General features: G+C 38.6%; 1 protein-coding gene across 1 annotated transcript in view; it reads right to left on the reverse strand.

The window, feature by feature from the left end:
• Positions 1–13,600, reverse strand: part of osbpl7 (oxysterol binding protein-like 7) — a 101,685-nt gene that overhangs the window by 16,450 nt on the left and 71,635 nt on the right. Inside the window, 2 exon segments of the mRNA XM_061931628.1 lie at positions 7,686–7,822; positions 7,901–8,047. Of these exon segments, the coding sequence (XP_061787612.1) occupies positions 7,686–7,822; positions 7,901–8,047 (284 nt within the window).

Below are 13,600 nucleotides of genomic sequence, written 5' to 3' on the forward strand. Positions count from 1 at the left end.
TTGCACACAGACTGATGCATTCAAATGTTTATTTCATTTAATTTTGATGATTTGAAGTGGCAACAAATGAAAATCCAAAATTCCGTGTGTCACAAAATTAGAATATTACTTAAAGCTAATACAAAAAAGGGATTTTTAGAAATGTTGGCCAACTGAAAAGTATGAAAATGAAAAATATGAGCATGTACAATACTCAATACTTGGTTGGAGCTCCTTTTGCCTCAATTACTGCGTTAATGCGGCGTGGCATGGAGTCGATGAGTTTCTGGCACTGCTCAGGTGTTATGAGAGCCCAGGTTGCTCTGATAGTGGCCTTCAACTCTTCTGCGTTTTTGGGTCTGGCATTCTGCATCTTCCTTTTCACAATACCCCACAGATTTTCTATGAGGCTAAGGTCAGGGGAGTTGGCGGGCCAATTTAGAACAGAAATACCATGGTCCGTAAACCAGGCACGGTTAGATTTTGCGCTGTGTGCAGGCGCCAAGTCCTGTTGGAACTTGAAATCTCCATCTCCATAGAGCAGGTCAGCAGCAGGAAGCATGAAGTGCTCTAAAACTTGCTGGTAGACGGCTGCGTTGACCCTGGATCTCAGGAAACAGAGTGGACCGACACCAGCAGATGACATGGCACCCCAAACCATCACTGATGGTGGAAACTTTACACTAGACTTCAGGCAACGTGGATCCTGTGCCTCTCCTGTCTTCCTCCAGACTCTGGGACCTCGATTTCCAAAGGAAATGCAAAATTTGCATGGTTGGGTGATGGTTTGGGGTGCCATGTCATCTGCTGGTGTCGGTCCACTCTGTTTCCTGAGATCCAGGGTCAACGCAGCCGTCTACCAGCAAGTTTTAGAGCACTTCATGCTTCCTGCTGCTGACCTGCTCTATGGAGATGGAGATTTCAAGTTCCAACAGGACTTGGCGCCTGCACACAGCGCAAAATCTACCCGTGCCTGGTTTACGGACCATGGTATTTCTGTTCTAAATTGGCCCGCCAACTCCCCTGACCTTAGCCCCATAGAAAATCTGTGGGGTATTGTGAAAAGGAAGATGCAGAATGCCAGACCCAAAAACGCAGAAGAGTTGAAGGCCACTATCAGAGCAACCTGGGCTCTCATAACGCCTGAGCAGTGCCAGAAACTCATCGACTCCATGCCACGCCGCATTAACGCAGTAATTGAGGCAAAAGGAGCTCCAACCAAGTATTGAGTATTGTACATGCTCATATTTTTCATTTTCATACTTTTCAGTTGGCCAACATTTCTAAAAATCCCTTTTTTGTATTAGCCTTAAGTAATATTCTAATTTTGTGACACACGGAATTTTGGATTTTCATTTGTTGCCACTTCAAATCATCAAAATTAAATGAAATAAACATTTGAATGCATCAGTCTGTGTGCAATGAATAAATATAATGTACAAGTTACACCTTTTGAATGCAATTACTGAAATAAATCAAGTTTTTCAAAATATTCTAATTTACTGGCTTTTACCTGTATATACACACACATATATATATATATATATATATATATATATATATATATATATATATATATATATATATATATATATATATATATATATATATATATATATATATATTTATATGTAAACTGTTAAATTAGCATTTGGTACCAGCTTCCTAAAATTTTACTTCATTATTCATTTGTGGGTTTTTTACATATTTGTGTTAATTTGTTTTGCTTTATTTATTTTCAAGATTTACACTTTATGTGGAATACTCCACACGTCACATGGTCCACAGGAAGTCACACCATTCACATCCTGTGCAGGCCATGGGAAGGAGGAAAAAGTCAGGAAGTCAAATCTCAGCACAGTCCTGTAACTAAAATGATGTCATTTGTTTATTTTGAAATTCATTCAATTGTAGAATCCCTGCAATGTGCTTAGTGTCAACATGCTATTTAGCATAAATGCTGAATGGATATACGTCATGGATTTGATCATTATACACTAAAAACTCATTCATGCTACTTTCAGTCCGCGAGCGCTCCCTAGAAGGCTGCAAGAAAATATCTATTTCTTAGTTGTAATACACGTTTCCACCACTCGTGGCAGTAATGACAATATCAAACAGAAAAAGTCATAGAGAAGTTTTAGTGCAAAAATTATGACTAAAGTGGGGAAGCTGAAATTTAATTTGCCCTTTAATTGTACCGTATTTTTCGGAGTATAAGTCGCACCGGCCGAAAATGCATAATAAAGAAGGAAAAAAACATACAAGTCGCACTGGAGTATAAGTCGCATTTTGTGGGGAAATTTATTTGATAAAAGCCAACACCAAGAATAGACATTTGAAAGGCAATTTAAAATAAATAAAGAATAGTGAACAACAGGCTGAATAAGTGTACGTTATATGAGGCATAAATAACCAACTGGTATGTTAACGTAACATATTATGGTAAGAGTCATTCAAATAACTATAACATATAGAACATGCTATACGTTTACCAAACAATCTGTCACTCCTAATCGCTAAATCCCATGAAATCTTATACGTCTAGTCTCTTACGTGAATGAGCTAAATAATATTATTTGATATTTTACGGTAATGTGTTAATAATTTCACACATAAGTCGCTCCTGAGTGTAAGTCGCACCCACGGCCAAACTATGAAAAAAACTGCGACTTATAGTCCGAAAAATACGGTACTTAAAGTTTAATTAAAAATCTCAGTGTTGTTATTCATTATTCATTTAGTTAGAATGTATTTATTTTAGCGCTGCGTAATTGTATGTCAATTTATTTTTCACCAGTTTTTACGAGCCCCTTCTTTTTTTTTTTAGAATATTTTAATGAATATTTATTTTTGTAATCCGCCTGACCTAAGCCTCGATAATCATCTTTGTGGTTAACGCACGCTTTCATGTCACTTGACGAGGTTTATCCTGTTCAACTGTAAGTAGGTGAGATGTAATTATTGGATTACATGAAAATAAAGAGGAAGATTACTGATCACTATTTGAGTAGGGGGCCCCGGGCCCCTCTGTAGTGGAAAAGTCGGGCCCCGAGAACCAAAAGATTAAGACGCGCTGTAGCAAAATGACAATCAAGTTGGTTGAGATGGACCAGGACACATTTTGAGTACATTAATACTATGTGATTACGAGTTTAATTAGCTCTGTGGCGCCGCTCTTACTTTGAAAAACCCGTATTGCGCAACAGCGTCACCTATTGAAATTAAATAAAATCCATTTATTCGGTGTTAGTTAAAACAGCTTACAGGTGAGACAAGCTCCTTGTTGTTGCATGGAGATGACTTAAAAACCTCTTCAAAATAGATTCTTATAGAAAAAAACACTTGAAATCCTTTTTAAAAAAAAGTATTTTCCAAAATTATGTATTGATTTAGAATCGGGATAAACAAGAATCCCAATTCGGATATTAATTGATTTTTGTGGTGTATTTTCAGTATTTAACTTGGAGAGTGGACTCCTACGTGATCTCCTTCCAGCGACTTCTCCGTCAAACACACCATCTGCAGCTTCTTCATACTTTCGTGGTTAAATGTTTATATTTTTAGAATGAACATCCGTGGCTGGCGTTATGGACTCATTCTGCTTCAGTGTGGCGCCTGGCTAGCAGTGCTACGCTCAGCCAAGTTAGCGAGCTACGCGCTTCTGTCACGTTTCGGAAGATTTCTTTCTTTAATTCCACAAATATCGTCCAATTCTTCTCCTCAGCACTGTCCTTCACACTCACTTTCTTCACAACCGTGTTTGGAAAAACAAAGTTGTGTCTGTCTCTAGCTACAAGCTAATGGTAGCGAGAAAGACCGGATGTTTTGTGTGTGTGTGTGTGTGTGTGTGTGTGTGTGTGTGTGTGTGTGTGTGTGTGTGTGTGTGTGTGTGTGTGTGTGTGTGTGTGTGTGTGTGTGTGTGTGTGTTTCTACCCTTCTTGAGACATCAACAAGCAAAAGTACTTTCCATATGAGGACTGGTGAACAAGTTATGACCGAATTCATGGTCCCAATAAGGAAAACCATGGCATCTAATTGAGAGCCAAATACTGGAGTCCGTGAACATTGCTCCAAAGTCAGGATTTTTTGTTGATTTAATGTGCATACAAAAGTAAACATTTACAGGTGCAAAGGCAGCAATATATGATAAAACAAGCTAAAGAAGGACTTCCCTATTCATCCTCGAAAAAACCCGCCAGGTGAACAGCTGATTTTACGACTTCCGGTGCTGATGTAAGACAACCCGCGTCCCATATGTGACCATAGGATGAACAAATACACTACGGTACTAAGACTATAGTGGCCATTAACAGTTAGCTTCTACAGCTGGGTTGCACAAAGTGCGGCACAGGGGCCATCTGTGGTCCGTGACTCGTTTGTCATCGGCCTTAAGCACATTACAAAAAACAAAAAATAGAGATCTCATTTGCACCCCTGGTGGTGAAATCTATAAAAAATTAGGGTGGTCCCAAAAAGGAGGGATTTTTCAAATTGACTGTGTGTCGGTTTTAAAAGTGTTCCCCCTGTGGCCAACATATGTAATAACAAGTGTGTTTAAGAAATTAAAATGTGCCCCCTTTGGCCAAAATTAATTCAAATAAAATAAATATGTGTATAGAGACATACTGTAATAACAAAGTAAATAATGAAGATTAAAAAACAAAAAATAAAGAAATTTCTCACAATGTGTCGACTTTTTTCTTATAAAATTGGGAACAATTTCTCATAGTATTTCTGTTTCTGTAATATTGCAACATTTTCTCGTAAAACTTTTGACTTTTTAATGCAAAATGGTGACATTCGTCATATAAAATTCCGACTTTTATCACACCATTGCCAATGTTTTTGTTGTTGTAAAATAGTGACATTTTTTGAGTTAAATTATGACTTTTGCCAAGTAAAATTCTGATTATTATTATAATATTGCCAACATTGTAAAGTTTTCTATAAAATTGTGACTTGTGTCGAGTAAAAGTAGGAATCTTTTCACAAAATTGCCAACATTTTAAGGTTTTCTTGTAAAATTGTGACTGTTATTGAGACAAATTCCAACTTTTATCATAATATTGGACAAATGTTAATTTTTTCTTATAAAATTGGGAACAATTTCTCATAGTATTTCTGTTTCTGTAAAATTGCAATATTTTCTCGTAAAATGTTTTACTTTTTAATGCAAAATGGTGACATTCGTCATATAAAATTCCGACTTTTATCACACCATTGCCAATGTTTTTGTTGTTGTAAAATAGTGACATTTTTTGAGTTAAATTATGACTTTTGCCAAGTAAAATTCTGATTATTATTATAATATTGCCAACATTGTAAAGTTTTCTGTAAAATTGTGACTTGTGTCGAGTAAAAGTAGGAATCTTTTCATAAAATTGCCAACATTTTAAGGTTTTCTTGTAAAATTGTGACTGTTATTGAGACAAATTCCAACTTTTATCATAATATTGGACAAATGTTCATTTTTTCTTATAAAATTGGGAACAATTTCTCATAGTATTTCTGTTTCTGTAATATTGCAATATTTTCTCGTAAAATTTTTGACTTTTTAATGCAAAATGGTGACATTCGTCATATAAAATTCCGACTTTTATCACACCATTGCCAATGTTTTTGTTGTTGTAAAATAGTGACATTTTCTGAGTTAAATTATGACTTTTGCCAAGTAAAATTCTGATTATTATTATAATATTGCCAACATTGTAAAGTTTTCTATAAAATTGTGACTTGTGTCGAGTAAAAGTAGGAATCTTTTCATAAAATTGCCAACATTTTAAGGTTTTCTTGTAAAATTGTGACTGTTATTGAGACAAATTCCAACTTTTATCATAATATTGGACAAATGTTCATTTTTTCTTATAAAATTGGGAACAATTTCTCATAGTATTTCTGTTTCTGTAATATTGCAATATTTTCTCGTAAAATTTTTTACTTTTTTAATGCAAAATGGTGACATTCGTCATATAAAATTCCGAATTTTATCACACCATTGCCAATGTTTTTGTTGTTGTAAAATAGTGACATTTTTTGAGTTAAATTATGACTTTTGCCAAGTAAAATTCTGATTATTATTATAATATTGCCAACATTGTAAAGTTTTCTATAAAATTGTGACTTGTGTCGAGTAAAAGTAGGAATCTTTTCACAAAATTGCCAACATTTTAAGGTTTTCTTGTAAAATTGTGACAGTTATTGAGACAAATTCCAACTTTTATCATAATATTGGACAAATGTTCATTTTTTCTTATAAAATTGGGAACAATTTCTCATAGTATTTCTGTTTCTGTAATATTGCAATATTTTCTCGTAAATTTTTTTACTTTTTAATGCAAAATGGTGACATTCGTCATATAAAATTCCGACTTTTATCACACCATTGCCAATGTTTTTGTTGTTGTAAAATAGTGACATTTTTTGAGTTAAATTATGACTTTTGCCAAGTAAAATTCTGATTATTATTATAATATTGCCAACATTGTAAAGTTTTCTGTAAAATTGTGACTTGTGTCGAGTAAAAGTAGGAATCTTTTCATAAAATTGCCAACATTTTAAGGTTTTCTTGTAAAATTGTGACTGTTATTGAGACAAATTCCAACTTTTATCATAATATTGGACAAATATTAATTTTTTCTTATAAAATTGGGAACAATTTCTCATAGTATTTCTGTTTCTGTAATATTGCAATATTTTCTCGTAAAATTTTTTACTTTTTTAATGCAAAATGGTGACATTCGTCATATAAAATTCCGACTTTTATCACACCATTGCCAATGTTTTTGTTGTTGTAAAATAGTGACATTTTTTGAGTTAAATTATGACTTTTGCCAAGTAAAATTCTGATTATTATTATAATATTGCCAACATTGTAAAGTTTTCTATAAAATTGTGACTTGCGTCGAGTAAAAGTAGGTATCTTTTCATAAAATTGCCAACATTTTAAGGTTTTCTTGTAAAATTGTGACTGTTATTGAGACAAATTCCAACTTTTATCATAATATTGGACAAATGTTAATTTTTTCTTATAAAATTGGGAACAATTTCTCATAGTATTTCTGTTTCTGTAATATTGCAATATTTTCTCGTAAAATTTTTGACTTTTTAATGCAAAATGGTGACATTCGTCATATAAAATTCCGACTTTTATCACACCATTGCCAATGTTTTTGTTGTTGTAAAATAGTGACATTTTTTGAGTTAAATTATGACTTTTGCCAAGTAAAATTCTGATTATTATTATAATATTGCCAACATTGTAAAGTTTTCTGTAAAATTGTGACTTGTGTCGAGTAAAAGTAGGAATCTTTTCATAAAATTGCCAACATTTTAAGGTTTTCTTGTAAAATTGTGACTGTTATTGAGACAAATTCCAACTTTTATCATAATATTGGACAAATGTTCATTTTTTCTTCTAAAATTTTAACTTGCGTTGAGGAAAATGACAACTTTTATGATAATACTGCCAAAATTCGAAGTTTTTCTTGTGAAACTGTGACCTTTTTCTTGTGAAATTCCAACTCATTTTTCACAACAAGCTTTTTTTATATTTGCATATTATGTATATATTATTAATGTTGTAAATACTAATCGTTATATATCTAGAAAGGGTGGTCCTAAAGAAGTAGGCATTTTTCTCAGGTCTCAAGAAGGTAACAAATACAAGAGTGTGTGGGTGTGCGTGAGTGTGTGTGTGTGTGTACCATCCTCTGGAACGGGTCCGCGGTGTTGCTGGCGGTGTCCAGCAGCTGACTGTACTCCAGCTCCTCGCAGAGTCTCTGCAGCAGGTTGACGGGCTCGTTGAGGGCGGCGGGCATGGACACGCGGGCCAAGTCTTTGCCTGCGCCATGTGACCACAACCATCACTTTAACACAACGGCTCTTTTCTTTGGGGAACACGGGTCGTGCTGGCGCGTACCGATGTTGTTGTAGAGGATGGCCATCAGGCCCACGTGACTGTTGTCTGGACACGCAGCGGGAAGCGTGGTCCGGCGTCCGCTGCTCCTGGGGGCCGCGCTGTGAGGGGTCCTGGAAATGCTGGCTCGGTACTTCCGGGTGACCGATTCTGTTTTTACATAACGTGGGACATTATTAATATTTCTATTCGACAAAAAACATTTTCACGCAGTAATGTGACATAAAAACTACATGCTACTACAAAACCCAAAAGCAGTGAAGTTGGCACGTTGTGTAAATGGCAGAGGTGTGGACTCGAGTCACATGACTTGGACTCGAGTCAGACTCGAGTCACATGACTTGGACTCGAGTCAGACTCGAGTCATGAATTTGATGACTTTAGACTCGACTTGACAAAATGTAAAAAGACTTGCAACTCGACTTAGACTTTAACATCAATGACTTGTGACTTCACTTGGACTTGAGCCTTTTGAATTGACATGACTTGACATGACTTGCTACTTTCCCCAAAACCCAAAGATGAAAAAGTTATTCGGGAGCGCTCCGTATTTTTCATTGTGTACTTGTCTATCAGCGTTGCGTGTGTCAGCTGGTGTGCTGTCAGTACAACAGCCAATCAAATTAGATCTACTTTGTTTTCATCACACAGCATTCATCCAATCAAATTGCAGGACAACCAACGAAGAAGACATGTCCAAACCACACGCCAGTGAACAAAAAATGATACCTAAAATAATTTCGTTTGGGTATAAAAATTACGAGGTGGTCAACACAAAACGGTTTGCAGTATGCAACACATGCGGTTCGAAAATGACTGATGGAGAGGCAACAACTTCCAACTTCGTCCGGCATTTGAAGTTGCACAAAGAACGGTAAGTTTTGAATGTAAGATAACGTTTATTGGCTAAGTAACGTGACTTTTATTTGCTGTGTAGTTAAATCAGTGAGGCTGTAAACTCACTGCTAACGTTATAACGTTATTGCAAACACGGGAATCTGTTGCAGTTCACTACCTTATTCATACTTTTTGTTCAGTGATTTTTTTCAAGCAGGGTTACGTTAGTCAATATATCACACGTAACGTTAGACGGCGGTCAGCAGCACCGCGTATTTTAGCCACCTAAAAAAAGACAAAAATAGTAAAATAAAGGTCAGTTAAAATGTATACTATATTATGAATATGTGTACCGTTTTAGCTAGCTTTCTGACATACTGTTGGTTGTTTACCTCAGTGGTCCCCAACCACCGGGCCGCGGCCCCGTACTGGTCCGTGGATCGATTGGTATCGGGCCGCACAAGAAATAATTTTTTTTTCTTTTCTTTTTTTAATTAAATCAACATAAAAAACACAAGATACACTTACAAGTAGTGCACCAACCCAAAACAACTCTCTCCCCTCTTTTGTTCTGGGCATTGAACATGAAGACTCTTCCTTCACTGTTCCGAGTGGCCATGAGAGTCTTGGCAGTGCCTGCCTCCAGTGCTCCAGTGGAGCGAGTTTTCAGCCATGGTGGCATCATACTACGCCCCCATCGTGCACAAATGACTGACAGACTCTTGGCTAATTTGGTCTTTTGCAAATGCAATGCAGCATAGGGCCCTGACATATAAAAAGTACAACTTTTTTGTTAAGTTCACGTATATGTCATGTTTTTTCAATGTTAACACTTTTGTACAAATAAGTACATTTGCACTTTATTTTTCAATGTGTTTGTTCTGTAAAGGAATGAGTTAATGTTTAAAATGACTGGTTAATAGTGCTATTATAAAGTGCAATGTCAGCACAATTTTCTTTCCTGCAATTTAAAATGCACTTGTTTTAATAAATAAATACAGCGTTTGAAAAGCATACACAATCTGTGTTAATATATTAGTCTGTGGTTAAAAGGACTTGAAAGGACTCGAAACTCAAAATGCAGGACTTAGGACTTGACTTGAGACTTTCCAGTCTTGACTTTGGACTTGACTCGGGGCTTGCCTGTCTTGACTCGGGACTTGACTCGGACTTGAGGGCAAAGACTTGAGACTTACTTGTGACTTGCAAAACAATGACTTGGTCCCACCTCTGGTAAATGGTAAATAAAAACAGAATACAATGATTCGCTAATCTTTTTCAATTTATATTCAATTGAATAGACTGCAAAGACAACATATTTAATGTTCCAACTGAGAAACTTTTTTTTTTGCAAATAATCATTAACTTAGAATTTAATGGCATTGCAAAAAAGATGAGATCCGCCCGGAGTTCCTTAAGGCTCTGGATGCTGTGGGGCTGTCTTGGTTGACAAGACTCTGCAGCATCGCGTGGACATCGGGGGCGGTACCTCTGGATTGGCAGACCGGGGTGGTGGTTCCTCTCTTTAAGAAGGGGAACCGGAGGGTGTGTTCCAACTATCGTGGGATCACACTCCTCAGCCTTCCCGGTAAGGTCTATTCAGGTGTACTGGAGAGGAGGCTACGCCGGATAGTCGAACCTCGGATTCAGGAGGAACAGTGTGGTTTTCGTCCTGGTCGTGGAACTGTGGACCAGCTCTATACTCTCGGCAGGGTCCTTGAGGGTGCATGGGAGTTTGCCCAACCAGTCTACATGTGTTTTGTGGACTTGGAGAAGGCATTCGACCGTGTCCCTCGGGAAGTCCTGTGGGGAGTGCTCAGAGAGTATGGGGTATCGGACTGTCTGATTGTGGCGGTCCGCTCCCTGTATGATCAGTGCCAGAGCTTGGTCCGCATTGCCGGCAGTAAGTCGGACACGTTTCCAGTGAGGGTTGGACTCCGCCAAGGCTGCCCTTTGTCACCGATTCTGTTCATAACTTTTATGGACAGAATTTCTAGGCGCAGTCAAGGCGTTGAGGGGATCTGGTTTGGTGGCTGCAGGATTAGGTCTCTGCTTTTTGCAGATGATGTGGTCCTGATGGCTTCCTCTGGCCAAGATCTTCAGCTCTCACTGGATCGGTTCGCAGCCGAGTGTGAAGCGACTGGGATGAGAATCAGCACCTCCAAGTCCGAGTCCATGGTTCTCGCCCGGAAAAGGGTGGAGTGCCATCTCCGGGTTGGGGAGGAGATCTTGCCCCAAGTGGAGGAGTTCAAGTACCTCGGAGTCTTGTTCACGAGTGAGGGAAGAGTGGATCGTGAGATCGACAGGCGGATCGGTGCGGCGTCTTCAGTAATGCGGACGCTGTATCGATCCGTTGTGGTGAAGAAGGAGCTGAGCCGGAAGGCAAAGCTCTCAATTTACCGGTCGATCTACGTTCCCATCCTCACCTATGGTCATGAGCTTTGGGTTATGACCGAAAGGACAAGATCACGGGTACAAGCGGCCGAAATGAGTTTCCTCCGCCGGGTGGCGGGGCTCTCCCTTAGAGATAGGGTGAGAAGCTCTGTCATCCGGGGGGAGCTCAAAGTAAAGCCGCTGCTCCTCCACATCGAGAGGAGCCAGATGAGGTGGTTCGGGCATCTGGTCAGGATGCCACCCGAACGCCTCCCTAGGGAGGTGTTTAGGGCACGTCCGACCGGTAGGAGGCCGCGGGGAAGACCCAGGACACGTTGGGAAGACTATGTCTCCCGGCTGGCCTGGGAACGCCTCGGGGTCCCACAGGAAGAGCTGGACAAAGTGGCTGGGGAGAGGGAAGTCTAGGCTTCCCTGCTTAGGCTGCTGCCCCCGCGACCCGACCTCGGATAAGCGGAAGAAGATGGATGGATGCAAAAAAGTTGGCATAGGGGCATTTTTACCACTGTGTTACATGGCCTTTCCTTTTAACAACATTCAGTAAACGCTTGGGAACCGAGGAGCAATTTTTGGGGCTTTTCAGGTGGAATTCTTTCCCATTCTTGCTTGATGTACAGCTTAAGTTGTTCAACAGTCCGGGGGTCTCCGTTGTGGTATTTTAGGCTTCATATTGCGCCACACATTTTCAACGGGAGACAGGTCTGGACTACAGGCAGGCCAGTCTAGTACCCGGACTCTTTTACTATGAAGCCAGGTGGCTTGGCATCGCCTTGCTGAAATAAGCAGGGGCGTCCATGGTAACGTTGCTTGGATGGCAACATATGTTGCTCCAAAACCTGTATGTACCTTTCAGCATTAATGGTGCCTTCACAGATGTGTAAGTTACCCATGCCTTGGGCACTAATACACCCCCATACCATCACAGATGCTGGCTTTTCAACTTTGCGCCTAGAACAATCCAAGTGGTTCTTTTCCTCTTTGGTCCTGAGAACACGACGTCCACAGTATACAAAAACATTTTTAATGTGGACTCGTCAGACCACAGAACAGTTTTCCACTTTGCATCAATCCATCTTAGATGAGCTTGGGCCCAGGGAAGCCGGCGGCGTTTCTGGGTGTTGTTGATAAATGGCTTTCGCTTTGCATAGTAGAGTTTTAACTTACACTTACAGATGTAGCAACCAACTGTAGTTACTGACAGTGGTTTTCTGAAGTGTTCCTGAGCCCATGTGAAGATATCCTTTACACACTGATGTTGCTTTTTGATGCAGTACCGCTTGAGGGATCGAAGGTTTTGGGCCTTGCAGTGATTTCTCCAGATTCTCTGAACCCTTTGATGATATTACGGACCGTAGATGGTGAAATCCCTAAATTCCTTGCAATAGCTCGTTGAGAAATGTTGTTCTTAAACGGTTCGACATTTTGCTCACGCATTTGTTGACAAAGTGGTGACCCTCGCCCCATCCTTGTTTGTGAATGACGGAGCATTTCATGGAAGCTGCTTTTATACCCAATCATGGCACCCACCTGTTCCCAATTAGCCTGTTCACCCGTGGGAAGTTCCAAATAAGTGTTTGATGAGCGTTCCTCAACTTTCTCCGTCTTTTTTGCCACTCGTGCCAGCTTTTTTAAAAACATGTTGCAGGACATCAAATTCCAAATGAGGTAATATTTGCAAAAAATAAAGTTTCTCAGTTGGAACATTAAATATCTATTCAATTGAATATAGGTTGAAAAGGATTTGCAAATCATTGTATTTTGTTTTTATTTACACTTTACTCAACGTGCCAACATTTTATGCTTACTTGTCCTATGTCATCATGCTGACGTTAGCACGCTAATGTTTTATGCTAGCTTTTCAACTAATTTTATTTGTTTAAACCTAAAAATAATTTATTTTGATACTTGTCGCCGTCTTTGAAGTATGCTAACGTCGCTTATATTAGCATGCTAAGGTTAGCATACTAACATTTTATGCTAGCGTTATAGCTAATTTTGTATGTTTACACCGGTTTACACCTAAAAATAGTGCAATTTAATACTTGGCGCCATCTGAGAAGTATGCTAACTTGTCCTATGTCATCATGCTAACATTTTATGATAGCTTTGTAGCTCATTTTGTGTGTTTGCACCTAAAAGTAGTGCATTTTATGCTTATTGTATGCTTAATTGTCCTATATCATCATGCTGACGTTAGCACGCTAATGTTTTATGCTAGCTTTTCAACTAATTTTGTTTGTTTAAACTTAATAATCATGGATTTTTTATACTTGGCGCCATCTTTGAAGTATGCTAACTTGTCCTACGTCATCATGCTAATGTTTTATGCTAGCTTTTCAACTAATTTTGTTTGTTTAAACCTAAAAATCATTGATTTTGATACTTGCCGCCATCTTTGAAGTATGCTAACGTCGCTTATATTAGCATGCTAAGGTTAGCATACAAAAATTTTATGCTAGCGTTTCAGCTAATTTT

Source organism: Nerophis lumbriciformis, linkage group LG39 (genome assembly GCF_033978685.3).
Source record: "Nerophis lumbriciformis linkage group LG39, RoL_Nlum_v2.1, whole genome shotgun sequence".
In the NCBI taxonomy this organism is placed as follows: Eukaryota; Metazoa; Chordata; class Actinopteri; order Syngnathiformes; family Syngnathidae; genus Nerophis; species Nerophis lumbriciformis.